The sequence below is a fragment of the Micrasema longulum genome, unplaced genomic scaffold (genome assembly GCF_059751315.1).
Source record: "Micrasema longulum isolate JH-2025_06_02 unplaced genomic scaffold, ASM5975131v1 h1tg000120l, whole genome shotgun sequence".
In the NCBI taxonomy this organism is placed as follows: Eukaryota; Metazoa; Arthropoda; class Insecta; order Trichoptera; family Brachycentridae; genus Micrasema; species Micrasema longulum.
The window spans coordinates 1-18,951 of NW_028277326.1; the positions used below are offsets into that span (position 1 = coordinate 1).

The following is an 18,951-nucleotide window of genomic DNA, read 5'->3' on the forward strand; positions in this document are numbered from 1 at the left end:
TGGGGGCGTGGGGGTGGGCGGCTACTTCCCCCTTGGGTTAATACCCCCGCCTGCATAATGTAAGAATTTTTCACATTCGGACATGCCAAAAACACTGCTGACGTATTGACTGTATTTAGATATTTATATTGTAGGGCCCATTTCAGACGACGCGACGGTGGAAATCTACACGGAACGATTAAATAACATAGAGTGAATCGAGTCTTTTTGTACTTTAATTTATTCATTAAAAATACATAATAATAATGTTTATAAAAAAAATTGCAAATTCTTTATCTACTACATACAACTTATGTAATAGATTTCCCTGGATTATGTCAAGTCTGCCTAACTAGGTACAACCTGTTTTAAGACAGACATTATGTGAAATAATTCAGTCAAATGAATCTCTCCACAACAATAAAGCTTTCAGCTTTTTAACTTCACTAAAATCAACAAATTGAAGATTGAAGAAATATGGATGTTCAAACATATTCAAAATGGTAAATGTTACACAGTGTGTAAGGTGGCCACTTAAACCAGCCATTGAAAGGTCATAAGCCCTGTAAATGCCTAGACTTCCATATTCCCTTCTTAAGGGTATTCTTTATCCCTGTTGTAATTGTTAATCTTAATGACTCCCGAGGGGGTGAAATCCAGTCTTTTGTCTACAAACGTTTGGACAAACTCAAATAACAAATATTGTAATTACAAAATAAAACCAACTGGTCAAGAAGCAGTTTAAAAAAATGGAAAATTGTTTTTCAGGCGTTGCCTAGTATGTGAAATAATTCAGTCAAATGAATCTCTTCACAACAATAAAGGTTTCTTCAGCTCTTTAACTTCACTCAAAACAACAATTTGAAAAATTGAAGAAATATGGATGTTCAAACGTAAAGTGGCCACTTAAACCAGCCATTGATAGGTCATAAGCCCTGTAAATAATTCAGTCAAATGAATCAGTAAAGGTTTCAGCTCTTTAACTTCACTAAAATCAAACAATTTGAAGAATTGAAAAAATAATGGATGTTCAAACATAGCAAAATAGTGAATGTTACACAGTGTGTAAAGTGGCCACTTAAACCAGCCATTGACAGGTCATAAGCCTTGTAAATGTCTAGACTTCCATATTCCCTTATTTAAAGGTATTCTCCATCCTGTTGTAATTTGTTAATCTTAACGACTCCCGAGGGGGTGAAATCCAGTCTTTTGTCTACAAACATTTGGACAAACTGAAATATTGTAATAAAACGAACTGGTCCAAGAAGTTTTAAAAATTGGAAAGTTGTTTTTCAGGCGTTGCCTAGTATGAAAAATAATTCAGTCAAATGAATCTCTTCACAACAATAAAGGTTTCAGCACTTTAACTTCACTAAAATCAACAATTTGAAGAATTTGAAAAATATGTTGAAAAATATGTAAATTCACATACAACACTTTTGTACGCAGTAACTTGGAGTTTGTTTGCATCATTGTGTCGAGCTCACAATAGTCGCAAAAAATGTAAATACAACTAATCTGGTTCCTTGGACTGCGTCATTTTGAAATAGATGAATTAATAATATGATTTGTTGCAGCAATTTCTATATGCAATGCAGTGGCGAGCCGTGGTTTATTTTATAGGTAATCTATTAAAAATGTTCAATAATTTGTACTACATATAAGTACCTACATAAAATGTAAGTAATGTAATTATAAATGACTATTTTTTGTGGATCTGTGAAAATCAACTCAAACAACAATTATTACTAACCACGCGATATACGTAGCTTTATTCTACACTATTTTAATTGAATACTAAACTTGTACAAAAGTTTATTAACAAATACCACAATGACATTCAGAGATATTTCCATTATGATTTGTCCAGGGTTGCCAGACTGGATCAAGCGAAAAGAGGTAGATTCTGAAAAATAAATCGGTAGATTTCGGTAGATTCAGGGGGTGAGGGGAGGAAGGGTGGTTCAAATAAAAAAGCCGTTCCGCCTAAGGCCGTTGCTATAAAAAGTAAAAACGCTTGATAATGAACAATTGAAAACTAAAAGGACTTCACTATGTAAATTACCAAAATATATCGACTCCGGATTTTCTTTTATTATTTTTTTTTATTTTTATTTCTTTTATTTAGGAAACATACTGTACAGTTACAAAGTTTAATATTTTAAACAATTAGACTTAATTCTAATGGACCAGTGAAGTTTCAATATTATAAAGCAATTATATGTAAGGTTAATTATGAGAGTATAAAAAGAGAAGAAAAAAGAAAAAACATAAATGAAAGTTGTTTAAAAATTAAAATTTAAGTGAAAAAAAGATATTTTAAAGTTTGTAGTTTGTAGTGAATATTTACAAATGGAAATAATATTAAAAATTAAGAAAATTTGTAAGAGTAATTAAAAATTGAAATAAAGAATGAAAACATGTTCAGATGTAAAAATAAAATAAAATAGTAAAAACATTTTTTTTTAAAAAAGAAAAAATAAATATACACATATTTATTTTAAGGGATAAGAATCTTTAAGTTAAATATAAGACAATAAATTTAAGTCAATTTAAAAAACATCTTCAAAATTAATGACACATTATAGTAAGAGCAGCAATATATTGATTTTATTTACATTTATAATATAAGTAATTAAAAGTAGTTTAAAAGTATAAAAAACATGCAATGCAGCAGAGAAAAAAAGAAAAAATAAAGAAGATATAACAAATACTTGTTATATTATTCTTGTTATATTGCTATACAGCAAGTAATCTTTTAAATTTGAACAAGCAATATGTAATAATTGAGGTTATGTTGATATTTCTATTTCAACAATACCGTATTTTGTGTAACCATTCAAACTTTTCAAGGGTTAAGGCATGCATATTAATGAAATCAAACTAAGTCACCTATGAATGCAATTTTTTATGCTCAAAGATACATCGGTTTAATGTTTTTCCATGAAATATACTCAATGATGTATGATAATACCCGTTCTGTGGAAATTCAAGTATTGTGTTTTGCAAGTCTGGTCGATATAAATAGTTTTTTTTGCAGGTAGAAGCGTCTTGTAGTATAGAGGCCCTGACATTGATGGGTATTCTCCATCTCTCAATGTCCTGGTCATTTTTACAATCATCAGTCAATCTCTGTCGTCAAACGAAATTGCCAAACAAAGAAATAATTAATATTTTAAAGTTCTTTAAATGTAAAAACTGTAAACTGCTGAAGTACTGAAAACATTGCTCAAAAGAATGATTCAACTAAATTTAAATAGATTATTAACTGAAGAAAAACCATTTCTATCATTTTTATATAAAACGTGATCCCCTTTCTTTTCTATTCATAAAATAAACAAAGATGAATTTTTCAATAATGCCATGAAATTCTATGGTCATGATTTATCATACCACAATATTATATATTTGAAAATAACCGGGAATCCCCATTCGCTAATAGTAATTAATTCATTGCGTTTGCGCATTGCGATTGCGAAAAAGTGGCTTAGTGGGATTTTAGTTTTAGTAAAAATATAACAAGTGATTTTTTTTTAAATTGTAAAAATGTATAATTATACTATTAAATAAATAAATAAAAAATAAATAAATAAAATATTTTAAAAATTCATCAATTTATAATTTGTTAAATCCTTATGTACAATAGATAAGGAGTTTTTTTAACAATCAACAGATGGCAACCTAAGTGAGCAAACAAAATATAATTTATCAAAACATGTTTTCGTTTTATTTGTATTGAAATTTTGTTCTATGAAAAATAAACGAGGAAATGTTTAGAAATCGGTAAAATTTCAATAGAATTCGGTAGATCGGTAGATTGCTCCTAAAATCAGTAGATCTACCGAAAAATCGGTAGTAATGGCAACGCTGGATCTGTCATTGACAGTACTGTCAAGACTTGAGCACTGGCTGATTTCTTTAAAAATGAATAATGCCTAAAGCGGCCACTGCGAACGCCACCTGTCCTATGTGATACATAATATGTCAACGGTATCCCATCAAAGAAAAATAGTCCTTCGGAAATAATGTTCGAAATACTAGTTTCCAAATAGAGAATCTTCTAAAAATATTTGTAATTTGCAAGTTTGTTTTAGTACTAAAAAAGCCGACTTGGGTTATAGACTAAAAATACAGTGTACTTTTTTGTATTGAAGAATAAGCTGAGGTAATCGGCTAGTTTCATCGTTCAGTGGGAATGGACTGGGCGCTGGCGCTGGGCGCACTTCATAGATATTTTTTTGTAGAAAGATATAAACGGTGATTTATAATAAATAACAGTGACTTTATTTATTTTCCCATAAACATGGTTACTATAAATTATTATTATTAAAAGTAAAATATAATGGTAAGCTGTGCATAATCACTTACTTTGACGATTCGCCCCTGATGCAATGGCACATTATGTTTAGTAGTCCTAACAGGTATTCGGAATTGAATCATAAATATGAGTCTCCTACTGGCTAAATAGCCAGTAGAAGAGTCCAACATGCCATTTATTATCTTAAAAAGAAACATTAAATCACTCAATTTTCGTATTCTGGATAAACTTTCCAAATCAAGTGCATTCATTAAAAAGTCATAGTTTTGAAATTCAACAGGAATAATGCTTGTAATTGATGAAGCGTAAAAATTTAATCTGCACTCTCTTAAGTTTTAACGAATGAACTCCGTAAAATGAGCTCCAGATACTCGAATTGTATTCAAGTATGCTCCTGACAAGTGATATATACCAAGCCTCAAGGAAGATAATACTGATATATTGAGTTTTTCTACTGACATTTCTTTTTTTTTTGGGAATTTTTGCTTTCAGAGAATCACTTAATTACCCCCGGGCCCGGAGGCATCGCTGTCGATGGAACTACCAACCATCGGTCCCTGTTATAGTTTTAATTAAATGTAAATACATGTAATTCAAATACATTTTTACTATAAAACTTCATAAAATTATAAATTTTACACAAGTTTTTATTTCTATACATTCAAACAAAACTTTTATTCTTATAATTGTTATTACTTTATACTTAAATGATTTTAATTTAAATTCTTTTATTTATATAAAATCATGATTAACTACCTCTGCTTGCACTTGTATATAACATAGAAATTTGTTTAGTATCCCACCAGTCTGACGATGTCGGTCACGACGAAACCCGGTCACTAGTAAAAAAAATATAAATAAAGGTGGAATAAAACTATAAAGTATTTTTATTATTATAATTAAGATAATACTGATTTAAAATCTGCCGTTTTAAAAAATTTAAATTTAAATTAAATTTAAAATGCGTCATTTATCCTAGCCCCTCGTTTTGGAAACTGAAAGTTATGTCTATGAAAGTTATGTCTATGTCTATATTATGACTTCAAAATTTACTTATTTCTCTCTCATATTTTTAATAGGCTTTTAAGAAAAAAAGTGCCAACCTCAAAACGACAAACACGATGAAAATTTTTAATAAATCATAACTAAAGGAGAACATTGCTCGGTGAAACAACATTTTGGACACTTTTAATGCGTCGATAAACGTATCGAGGGGTTCAAGACCCGTCGGAATAAACCCATGTACTTACATCAAAACTTGATGGTGGGTATCAGTAGTATATCTTTGTAGTCGGTCGGGGGACTTTTATCGTCAACTATGACGTCATACTGAAGCTATGTCATTTTAGAGCGTAGATATATGTACCGTGACGTACGCTTCCTCTTGTTTCATATTGATGTACCTATCCAAAACTTGAAGGTGGGGGGTCGGTATATATCTTTGTAATCGCTAGAGAGAATTTACCTTCAACTATACCTTCAAGGTGAAAGAATGACGTCATGATCTTCTCATCATAATCGAGGCCCAAGTGACTTATTTATGTCTATAGATTTTATTTTTTCTTCAACATCAGTGTTAGAAAATTCGCATGTATTAACACCGTATCCCGGAGCCGTGTAAACACGTGATTATATGACCACGCGTTGTGTCTCGGTCCCGTGTTTTCACGTGGTTTATCAGCTGTCTAAAAAAGTGCATTTCATTGTCATCTAGTGACTTTTATTAGTACTTTTTCGCTGCTGGTAAACCACGTGAAAACACGGGACCGGGACACAACGCGTGATTATTATAATCCCGTATTTACACGGCTTCGGGATACAAAGCACAAAAAAGGAGTCCCTGTGTATGTGCGAACATTGCAATGTGGCTCCCCATAAAGGCCAATGTTGGCAAAACTAAAATACAAAAATGTCGTATTAAATTGTTTCAAATAAATATTCTTCTTCTTATGGTTCCTCTCCCCGATGGAGGTTGGAAATCATCATTGCGATTCTTACTTTATTGGCAGCTGCTCTGAACAAGGACTGAGTGCTGCAATGGAACCAGTCGCGCAAGTTCTTAAGCCAAGAGATGCGCCTTCTACCTGCACTGCGTCTCCCTTCAATCTTTCCCTGTGGAATGACTTGTAAAATTTTATATTTTTCGCCTCTCATCACATGCCCAAAGTACTCAAGTTTTCTTTTCTTTATAGTCTTCAGTACCTCTTTATCTTTTTCCATCCGTCGGAGAACATCATCGTTTCGGACTCTATCCACCCAGGAGATTTTTAATATCCTCCGTAGCACCACCTTTCAAAAGCTTCGATCTTTTTTGTTAAGTGTTTTGGGTAAGTGTTAATTAAAAAAAAAAAAAACAAATAAATATGGAAAGTTTAAACTCATTAAACCTAGTATTTTCATAATAATTATGACACTTTAGAGAAACCCTTCACAAAGCATGAAATTTCACAAAAATGGGCCGGGCACAGGGTAAATTCTATGTGTATTCGGCCGGTACTCAAAGTGATAAAATTAACTATACTGTTGTGATTGTTAAAAGAAGGTATATAGTTGGAACTTAATTATTATCATAAACCTTAGCAGAGCTGCTAGCTTTTAAAGAAAAATAATGTTCTTTCGGGATTAGGAATCAGGACTATTTTCTGGTACAATGATAAAACAGTTTTAATTCTTTTCTGCATAAATTTATTTATTTATTTATCGAATACATTCCATTTTTATTAAATAATTCCTATACTACCTACTAATCGACATTGTGTTGGTAAAATGTATTGAAAACAAACACACAATTCGAAGCAACTGTTTACCTAATTTCTCATATTAAATAATGACAAATTTACATATCATATAAACTGTCAATTTTGATTTATACCACGTAAATAAAATACTGATGACAACAAATTAAAAAAAAACTACCTATTTCCTCATATTAAATAACGACAAATTTACATATCATATAAACTGACAATTTTGATTTTGACCACGTAAATAAAATACTGATACAGCAAATTCAAAGCAACTGTTTACGTAATTTTCATATTAAATAATGACGAGTTTACATATCATATAAACTGTCAATTTTGATTTATACCACGTAAATAAAATACTGACAACAAATTTCAAAACCCAATTATGTATCTTTTAATGGCGTTCAATCCATTTAATTATTTTATTATAAAAAACGGGTAGGTACATGAATAGAATTGACTGTCTCCAAAAAAGATAATTATTGTAAATATCAATATTAATACTAAGCAAGGTGACGTAATCTCTAAATGTTATACAAATTCGTATCAAAACTCATTTGTAAATAGACTGCAATATGTGTAATCATCAATTTAATCATATCGATACTAATAATATGTATTTAACTAAACTTAAAAGTGATATTTATAAAACAAATTAAAGTTATGATGTTGTGCTTTGGATCCGGAGCCTATATATACAATACAGAACAGCACATAATAAGAGTATACTGTACAGTCATCTATATTCGTAATATTTATTATTACTAGCGGACCCGACAGACGTTGTCCTGCCCGAACGTTGGCTTACCTGCTATTAGCTGGTTAAGAGTTAGCTTTTAATTTTATCTATTTATTTATATTTAAGAGTGCCATTAATCAAGGGCGAAAATATGTGAATGTGTGTTAATAAACAAAAGTCAGACCAGGTTTAACCTTGAGCCCTCTAAAATTATGGCACTCAACTCATGCCCAACGCGAATTTAATAATTATTTAACCGCCAGCCGGGTTTTGGGGCAATCTTGACATTTAATTCGAAACCAAAAAAAAAAAAGAAAAATGCCCGATTTTTTCGCGAAAGCGTGCAAAACTGTCCGTATAAAAGAAAAAAGACTTTTCGTTGATAAGTAGGTACCTAGCTACTTATTTGTTATTAATCGGGTTGTGGTCCTGTGGCTAGTGTCTCGGACTCACGGACCAAAGGTCCGTGGTTCGAATCCTACTCTATCCCAACTTGATTCCCATTTTCTAATAGTGAGTTATTTACAACTCGTTGAAAATGGCACTCAAAATTTAATAGTTGGGTAAATCATAAGAAAAAAAAAAAATCAAAACTAAAATCAATATTCAAATATTAAATTTAGGTAGGTACTTGTTTATGGTTGAATTACAAAACATACAATAAATATTTTTTCAAATATGGCATTCTTTTTGCAAACGTCAAACTCCGGTCTTCTCACCAACAAAGGGGTGTTCTTATGTAAGAACACGATTTTTAAAAATGTATTGAATTAAAAATTATTTTAGTATTACCCAAAATCCAGTAAAAATAAATAAATGAGTAGAAATTATAAGGAATTTAAGGAAAGAATCTGATTGAGATCTACAAAAAACAAATGCTTTTTGTAAACAATCAAAAACAAACTTTTTTTTATCAACCCAAAAAACAACATATTTCCATTTTTTGTAAAAGCATTCTCCTCGGATGCATCCCTGGTAGATCGATGAATAAAACATTTAAGCTCCTTACTTTTTTTTACAAATGAGATTAAAGATTTTAATATCTACGAACCCGTACAACGCAAAGATCTATATTTCTCTGAAAACCGCACGTAAATCGGTTGAGCCTTTTAGAAGCAGTTCAGTGACATCACAAGTACAGAGGAATTATATATTTAAAGATAATGTGCAAGGGTAGTAAATTTTTTTACACTACTTTTCTCATCTAATGAGAGAACTCATGAAAATTGGATCTCGGATTAAACAACTCTATCGTATTTTATGGTCTTTAAAACATAAAATATTATTTAACATGATATAAAAATATCAGTTTTATGTAAAATGAAATTTGATTTATATTTTAAGTTCAAAGTTCATTAATTCAATTACTCTTATTTAATGACCTTTTATTATCTACTCTGTTGTGTCAATTAATGTTTCCGCGTGCACAATAAAATTTTAGAGAAATTAACAGATTGCCTTTTTTAACCTTACATTTGTGTTATAATTATATTTTTCCCATCGTGCAACATTATGCGGCGGCATCACGAATGCGCGCGGCGAAAGTGAGGCATAGTGGGGGAATTATTAGACACGGTCCGATGTATTCAAATATGATTCGACGCTCCTTCTGGACTATTCTTAATTCTATGGTAGGTATGTTATAATTTTTTGAACATCTCTTGGCTCTCCAATAAAAAATAAATAAAACACATATGAATCGTGGGATACTTCGGTGAAGCAAGTGAATCGGGTTGTGGTCCGTGGCTAGTGATGCGAACTTACGAAACAGAGGTCCGAGGTTCGAACCCCACTTTACTCTTGTCACTTGTTTCGCATTTTCTAACGAGTTATTTACAACTCGTAGAAAATGGTCCCCAGAATTGAAATATTTTGCAAATTATATGAACACTAATATTTATTTTGCTTAGGTATTAGTATAAATAAAAAAAAACAATTATTTAGCTACTACAAATAGCAGATAAAATTCCAAAGGAAAATTGTTTTTGAAAAGTTTATTATTTGTAGCCTTTCTTCATTAAGGTGACAAATGTAAAAATCACTTTATTTTAAGGTAATTTACAAAACAATTTTCTTCAACTCATATAGTATTGATTGTTCCAATACATTTTACCAACATGTCTAAATTATAATATTGCGTAGAATGACAAGAGCAATTACTTTAATCTAGTAGTTTTCATAATAATTTTAATGATAAGCATATATAAATGTGTTTGTAAAATCACTCTACCATCTACGTTTTCTACGGTATAATTATGGATTTACTTCAATTACATTGCTAACTATTACTAAAATTATTTATTAGTGTACTTTGTACAATGGAAAATAAACTTATTCGCCTACATAGAATTAAGTTCTAATTCAAATGTATACATTTTAAAATTATAGATAATGAAATACGTCATTAATTTAACAATATTCTGTTTTAATTATTATGATATAATACAAATATTTGTCTACAACCGGCTACACATAACGACACAATCGTCGATAAAAATGTTAGAAATTATAGGTTTTTAATGATGTTTTATCGAATGCTTAATGTTCAATTTTAATTATGCTTTAAACCTGTAGTCTCATTAACAGATATTAAGTTAAATGAATTTGCTATTTTTAAACGCCGTTCTTTCAAAAACAAAGTAAATAAATATTAAATAAAAACAGTCATTTTTTAAAGTATTCGTGATAAAAAAAATAATTACATAACTTAAATATAATAGGAAAATATTACATATCTACTACGAATACCGATAAAAATTTATAAAATGTATTTAGAATAATTGTTTTTTTAAAAATCAATATGGATATTCTTGAGAAATGTTTTCATATACAGGATGTTCTTTAAACCCTGTCACATCCGAAACTTCGATGATCAGTGTGGGCAAGAAGACATATGAGCATGTTCAAAATAATATTTATTACCCAGAATTTTTTCAAAATAAAAGATTTTAAAAAACAAATGGTTGCTTACTTCTGCAGGGAGAAGTGAGGGGGCGTGGCCATGTGGCTGATGGTGTATCAGACTCCCCCTCCCTTCTCCTCGCTTCTCCATTGCAAAGCAAGCAACCATTTGTTCTTTTAAATATTTTATTTTTGTAACTTTTATTCGTTTTAAAAATGTATTTTAATGTACCGATATGTCTTCTTGGTCATACTGATCATCGTGGTTTCAGATGTGACAAGGTTTAAAGAACACCTTGTATAATTTTAAAGATTTTTTTTTAAAAAGATGTCAATAGAAAAACGCGACAATTTTGGCATTGATAGTTGTGACGTCAAGATTTGTGACGATGTTCCAAAAAAAAATTGAATGTTTAGAAACAAAATTGAAAGTCAACGTGAATCGTGACACATTAGGGGATGATCGTAATGACCGTTTTTGCGGGAATTCAAAATTAAAAAAAAATAATTTTTATGCTACTAATAAGTATCAAAAGATATTATTTTTTTGCTGGACAGTATTTTATTGACCTTTATTACTTTAATGATGTAAAAAAAAAGTTATGTTTCCTTATTACTTTTCGATTTGCAGATCACGCCTCTTAAAATTTAGGCTTAATTTGGTTACCTACTTACACAAAGTCAAAGTATTTCAAAATAAAATATAACCATCCGAATAAAGATAAAATCAAAATACTTTGTCATTATATGAGTACCAATGTACCTAAGTATATATCAATTTCAAAATGCATAATTAGCCTGTTGGTAATAAGGTATAAATTAGTAATATAAACCTTTAAATTATATTTTTGTATTTAAAATAACTTTTAAAATGTTTTTTTATTGACCGGGCGATTTTGAAAGAACGGCGTCTTAGAATGACACAATCGTATGATTTCCTTGCTTTTTATCAGACTGGCCTTGATGTAATATTTAATAAAATGTATTTTTTATTGTATTTTTTTGTTGTGCAAAACATATAAATAAAAATAACGTGTTACTGCAAAAATTTTGTATTAAGATATTTAATTTATAATGAAAAAATGTATGTTCTTGTGTTTTCCGTTTTCAATATTCACTTAGACACAAATATTTAGAAGAATTTTTGAATTTATTAACAAGAAAATTATAAGCATTTTGCTTCTGTTTATTTACAATACTTAAATTCTAAAACAGTAGTTCATTATAAATGTTTGGAGTAGCTATGCCCAAATATTTGAATAAAAGCACATAACAACAGATTATTTAAAGAAAACGAAATGTGTCATGTTGTGCACATTATTGTGACTTTTTACAATTCTTAAATTAACTTATGAATTAATGATTAATAATCTAAAATTACTTAATTACATTATTAAGTTAAGTAAACCTTTCTACAAATATACTCTTAACCTAGGTATTTTATATATGGTAGATCACAATAATTTTAATTTTTATACTTCTTGCTACAACTACAATAATTTTCTAAAATCAATGTTTAATGAACATTATCAGAAGATATTATTTTTTTTAGAAACACATTTTACCTTTTTGGAAAACTAATAAAATTGCTACCTTGAGTAATAAAAACGAAAGTCAATAGGTATTTCAATTCTCTACACCATTAAAACCAAATGTTTTGTCATTGGAAAGTAAATTTAGTCGGAATATCCATCCGGGTTAGCGTGGTCAGATCTCGGAGAGGGCGGGGAGGCTCTTGCTCTTCTGGCCATCATTTCGGGAGTCGGGGGAAGGAATCCCGCTAAGTATTCTGCAGGCGGTCTGATGACTGTCGGGAGGTACCCAGTCCCCGAGTAGGGAGGAGTCAGGAACCTTCTGGAAGGAGAGAATTTCATGTTCTGCCCACCCAGAGGGGAAAACGCAGATTTGGCCTGGTACCCAGACAGCGAATACGGCGGAGAGTCCTGCGTCATGCCGTAGGCAAGATGGGAATTCATAAAATTGGTGACAGCGTTACCACTGAGCATCGCTTCCATGGCTAAAACCACGTCGCCTTTACATTTCGTCAAGATATTCTCTATTTCTGATCGTCTTCTACCAGGGAACACTCTCATCAACACATCCACTGGCGATCTGTTTCCTGGACTCGTGCTGTATTGAGGCGATATCTTCCCGCTTTCGAATGAACTGTCCAGTTGAGATTCGTTTATGAGGTCGCTTCTGTTCGGAGAACTGTGGTCACTGTCAATTATCGTTGATTGTTGAGGAACTAATTCTGGAGTGTCACTGGAAGAACTAAGACCTCGCGCAAGTTTCCTATTATCCTGTTCATTCGTGAGGTTCTGTATCTGATGGGTGTACTTGTTTTGTGGACTTGCCGCTGAGATGTACCGAGTTTCGTCGATTTGCGACCATTTTTCGTTCTCGTGTTTGATGAGCGCGTCTCCGTAGTGTTGCGGTCTCGTCTCCTTGAGAGAGAGGTTCTCCGGGGCTCCGACTGAACTCTGGTTGGAGTTCTCGTCTTCTTCTTCCTCCACGTTGAGCTCCAGATCTGTGTTTGGTGAAGTGGGCCGCGGACTCGGCGGGGAGCATCCTGGAGAATTCGCACCTTCAGTACCGACAGGGCACATGGGGCCGGTGATTCGGGGGCGCTTTTGCACTGCAACAAAGGAAAATTGAAATTTTAATACGTTTTTCTTTTATTGACATTTATGACTTATAAAAAGGAGCTATGTTCTTTCAAACATAATGTGGATACCTATTATTTCACGCTCTTAGTTTTTGCATTATCTGGGTCCGGGCGAATTAAAAATACAGTTCTGTGTGTAAAATAAAACCAGAACCCTGGACGAGTATTTTCAGAAAATTATTAACAGAAAAATCATTTCTACATAGCGGACCTAAACTACATAAACTGATTTCGTGTGTTTGGAAATCTGATAAACCAAAAGTATTGAAAAAAATAATTACGACTTGAATTTATTTAAAATAAAACACTTTGTAAATTTACCACACAAGAGTTTAATACATTAAAACACGACTAGTTTTGGGTAATCAGTATTACCCATCCTCAGGTGTAAATATAAACTAAACGATTATAAATCGATGAATACGTGGCACAATTAATTTATTTATAATTGTTTAGTTTATATTTACACCTGAGGATAGGTAATGCTGATTACCCGAAACTAGTCGTGTTTTAATGTATTAAACTCTTGTGTGGTAAATTTACAAAGAGTTTTATTTTAAATAAATTCAAAATGTTTTTCCACAAATGCTGAAACAATAAATAGTATAATAACAATTTGGTTGACAGATATTGGAAGTAAAGAATAAGAAATTTTACTAAGAATAGTACTCTAAATATTATGCAATTCCATTGAATCATTTATAAATCCTTTATATTTTTTAAAGTATAAAAGTAAAATGTGTTTTTTTTTTTCTCTTTTGGGCTATAATTGTTTTTCAATTTCTTCAATATTATTTTTATTTATGGGAAACATATTCGATAACCGTATTTGCCGCAACAAATCGGCTTTTTAGAACAGGCATTTGCCCACATAGGAACTGATTGCAACATTAGGTATACTAATATTTCTGGCTAGCCGACCCTTCACATACTGAGCCTACTCCTAGTAAGAACAAAATTTGTCTTGGTGTTTTTGTGCCATTTTGTAAAATATGGAATGTATGTATAAATAAATAAATAAAATAAAAAACTCTTTCGTGAAAAGGGAAATCTAGTGGGAATAAGTCACTCTCAAAGTGTAGAAGTTGAGGCTTTCGCCTATCATACCGATGCAAAGGATAAGGAAAACTGACGAAAAAAGACGTGGCATGACTAAAACCAACAAATACTTGAAGATGGACATGTAAAAAGTCGGAATAATTGGAGTGCGTGCATGATAAGCCAATGTACTGTATTTATTTATAAGGAAAACAAAAACCAACCGACACGAGTGTTGATTTAGAGATTACACACGCGTTAACTTATGACTGCGATAACTTAAGCATGTTCATTATTGTTTATTGTGATCGCTCCATTTGTTTTTTGTTTGCCTCGTAAATGAATACAGTTCACTGGCGAAAAATCGGCGTTTACTATAAAACAGAATACAATATATTGCATTTGCAAAACGGTAAGGAGTGTCTAATACAAAAAAGTGAAAATTAAATAACAATTACTATGGTGACAGTTTTTCTCGACATTTGGCTTGCCAACAGCCGTCTAAATGCAATTAATTGCATGATAAATAAAAAACAAATAATTGAAAATAGTCGTTTTGGAATTTTTTCCATAATTTTACCGGTGAAATTCAAATATGTGATTGCGCAGCAGGATTATACGTCGCGAAACGTAAATATTTTGACATTTAATATTAAGTGTTCACGGATGTTCCATTGTGATCGCGAATACGATAAACAACCGTGGCGAGAAATTGTTATCACGTCGCTTATTAGAACGTCGATAGTTTTTTTTAATTTTATTTATTTGTTTATTTTTCCATACACATATTATTTACATAGAAATATAATTACAAAAATACACTTTAGAAAAATACATCTTAAAATTAAGCTGGAACATGAATTTGAAAAAATGCCCACAAAGACTTCAGCGTCTGAGCGTGGGCCATTCCGTTTTTAATTATTTAAAAGTTTATAGCATATATTATTTATATATGTTATGATATGAACATGAAATGAAAAGAAATGAAAGATAGAAGAAAAACCAAATTAACAAATGCTGATATTACGAAAACATGATTTATTTGCAGTATGGATTTATTTTTAATTTTAATGTTTTTTTTTTTTAAGAATGTGTCTATCTGTTCCTTCCATGCTTATCCAAGACCAGTGATTTAATGTTTTGTAGTTCCTTGGTTAGAAAATTGCAGGTTCTTAGACCAACATGTAAGGAGTGCCTCTGAGCGAATTTAGTCCTGGAACTGACAGTACGCTTTCGGATCTATTACTAATACGATTTAAATTATTACTAAACAATTCCCTATTTAAGTAAACATATTTCAAACACTGAAATAAATATAATTTTTAAAACTAAGGAGTCCACTCTTTACATATAATTTATTACTATTGGAGAGTCCATGTTATTTTTTTATTTTTTTACATTCCATGTTTATGTTGCCCGGCTAACAAGGGTACATACCCCGTTCTAAGCTAGGCAATTACATTTTAAAATATTATAATAGTTAACAAAGTAATATAGAGCACAGACAAACAAAACATAAATTTAATCGTATACACATTTTGATACATATACATACAGACATACACATATATACACATGCACATACACACACACGTACATACACCCGTGCGCATACACATACATACATTCATAAAAACATAGACAATTTATTTATGCGAAACTTCATAGTTGTCATCTATAAATATATATTTTTTTAATTATTCCTTATTTTTTATATCTTATTTTCGACATCCAGTAAGAATCTCCAATCCGTGGCATGCATCAACTTTTCTGACTCCCTACGACCAATGTCATGAAAGAGCGAGGTCAACACCTTCCGCAACTTGACAACACTCCCGTCTTTCCACGATTCAGGCAAAAGGTTATGGACCTTTTTGCCTACGTAATAGTGTTGTCTTGACGCCAGAACAGTGTTAACCCCTTCAATTAGTATGAGATCCCTATTAGAGTATCTTGTATTATAGTTGTGGTTGACGCTCGGGTAAATGTCTCTATTTATGTGTGTAACCAATATTATTTGTGATTGAGCTACTGTATGCAAAGACGGTGTGATAAGGCGTTCTATCCCTCTGCTGACGCTTACGGGAAAACGGCGTGATGGTTCGTTTGTTTGTTTGTTTGTTTTTTTAACCGTTTAGTTTCTATTTCAACAAAAGAACCGCATATCAAACAAACATCAAAAGTAATATAATGCAGGCGAATAGGTACACAACCGTACGTATAGACATACAGATGTTTAACGAATATGTAAATATGTATATTATACTTTATGTGGAGTGAAAATGCAATTTTTTACTCATTCAAATGGCCCCATTCATACGGTTTGAATGTGCCAGGATGGCGTATAGTTCGCTTCATCAGCGCATAATGGCTGACTGGCCAGGTAGAAATAAAAAAAGCGTAATCAAAACTTAAAATACCTCTAACACAATGGGGTTCGTATTCACTTATAGCGGGGCGGACCAATGAAAGCGTTGCATTGTGTTAATTTATTATTCTGTTCACGGGAGGAAGATAGAATTAGGGCTGCGGAGGAGTGGGTAGAGGGGGGGGGGTCCCCCCACTCCTCTGCCCGAAAGTTTTACGAATGACAAACACAAATAAAATTAGACAACCGGTTGTGAAACGTAAGGCAGGGGCGGTGAATCGTTGGTTTCCACAAAGTCAAACATATTTTTCAATTATTATATTTATGTATATACATTTTTACTCGGCCTCGTGGTGTAATGGTCAGCGCGTTTGCCTACCACGCAAGAGGTCTCGGGTTCGATTCCCGACATGGTTGATCTCAAATATTTATTTAAAAAGGGTGTTTTCACACTAGAATATTTCATAGTACCTCGACTGGTACCTCAAGCGTAAGACTGATCACCTTACCTTCATGTTACAAAATTGATCGAGGTATGCTGCAATTGATGTAATAATCTAATGCCCTATGCACCATTAGGTGCGGAAAGGGAATGAATATATATAAATATATATTGGATAATTTATATAGCGCCATTTTTGTGAAGTATCCCTGAACGTCTTGCAGCTACAGAGCGCATAAACGATTGGGATTCTAGTTCTTCCTTTCCAATCATGATATATTTCAAATTTATCATATAGGAGCTAAAGAACCTTTTAGAGAAGGTAATATAGAAGTCTAGGCATCTACAGGGCTTATGATTTGTCATTGGCTGGTTTAAGTGGCCACTTTACACACTGTGTAACATTCACCATTCTGCCCATATTTGAAAATCTATATTCCTTCAATTATTTTTATCTGTTGATGTTTTGATGCTATTTTGATGATGATGTTAACAACTCCCCAGAGAGTTGAGTTTTGAAAATACAAGTTAGATTACAACAAGTCTTGCAGTTACTAAGCGCATGAACTATCAAAACTCTAGACCCCATTTACAAAATTTATATCGTCCTGCAGCTACAAAGCGCATGGACGAGTGGCTGCTTTGACCGCTAAAACTACCCAAGCGTTTCCAACAGTGCGGCGCGAGTGAGATGTTTGCGGCTGCCAGGTTTCCTCACTGGGATGGACTGCTGCAACACTGGATGGCAGGTCTCAGAGAAAAGGAAAAGCCAAAATTTCATAATTAAACAACTGGTGGAACACTGCTGGGAATCGATGTTGTGTCAGCATTGAAGCAGGACGTTTAAGTGTCATTCTTTTTCATTAAAATTACATGTTCTACTCAACAGCACTTACGATCAGTCATTGACTGGTTTAAGTGATCATTTTACATAATGAGCAACATTCACCATCTAGGTGCCTAGAATTTTACAAGGCATATGACATGTTATTGGCTGATCTGCTGATCTAATTCATGGCTGAACTGAACACCACTAATAAATAAATTGTTCTACTCGTGGTACCTAAGGGTGCTACTGCTAATACAGTAGCTGTCCATTGTATTGTCTTTACTTCCGAATGGAAAATCGATGTCATATTCTTCTTATTTCTCTTACAGTCAGCAATTTGACATCCGCGCTAAGGAATCAGTATTTTGAATGTACAAAAAATGCAGGATTGACATTCTGCACTGTCCTTAGGACGATAGTAGGTCAGGTGCAGTGGGCATTGTTTTCCGGGTGAGCCTAGATATCAAAAAATATTTTCTCGCTTTTGTTGTATCATCGTTCTTCTTTTACAAACATTTTGACATTGGAACTCAAAATATTGATGAAATTCCAAAATCAATAAATGTTTATTTGTACGTATTGACATTATTTTTGGTAGCAATAAATTTTTTCTTGTAATCTAAAAAATGTTTTATACCCCTGGAAAATAAACTAGAATGACAATATCTGCATTGAAACCATATTTTATATGCGCGAAAGAGAAGGCAGGTATACGCTAGTATATGAAGTTTAAATGGGTACCAGTGTAGGAGTGAGAGTGACAAAATATAACTTAGCAGTTGGCATGTCTGAAAGCGAAAAGTTTTTAATAGGTATCTTCCACCATACTGTATTTTGTATTGTCATTCCAGGGGTGTTAAACCTATCACAGCACTGAAAAATTCGTACGTTTTTTTGTTAAATCCAAGCGAAATGCGTGCAC

The 18,951-nt window shown here is 32.1% G+C and overlaps 1 protein-coding gene across 1 annotated transcript in view; it reads right to left on the minus strand.

The window, feature by feature from the left end:
- Positions 1-11,412: 11,412 nt before the first annotated feature.
- dmrt99B (doublesex-Mab related 99B) overlaps positions 11,413-18,951 on the minus strand; it is a 75,334-nt gene continuing 67,795 nt past the window's right edge. The window contains exon 4 of the mRNA XM_088240004.1: positions 11,413-13,322. Within this exon, the coding sequence (XP_088096130.1) occupies positions 12,361-13,322 (962 nt within the window). The 3' untranslated portion in view covers positions 11,413-12,360. The remainder of the gene's footprint in view (positions 13,323-18,951) is intronic.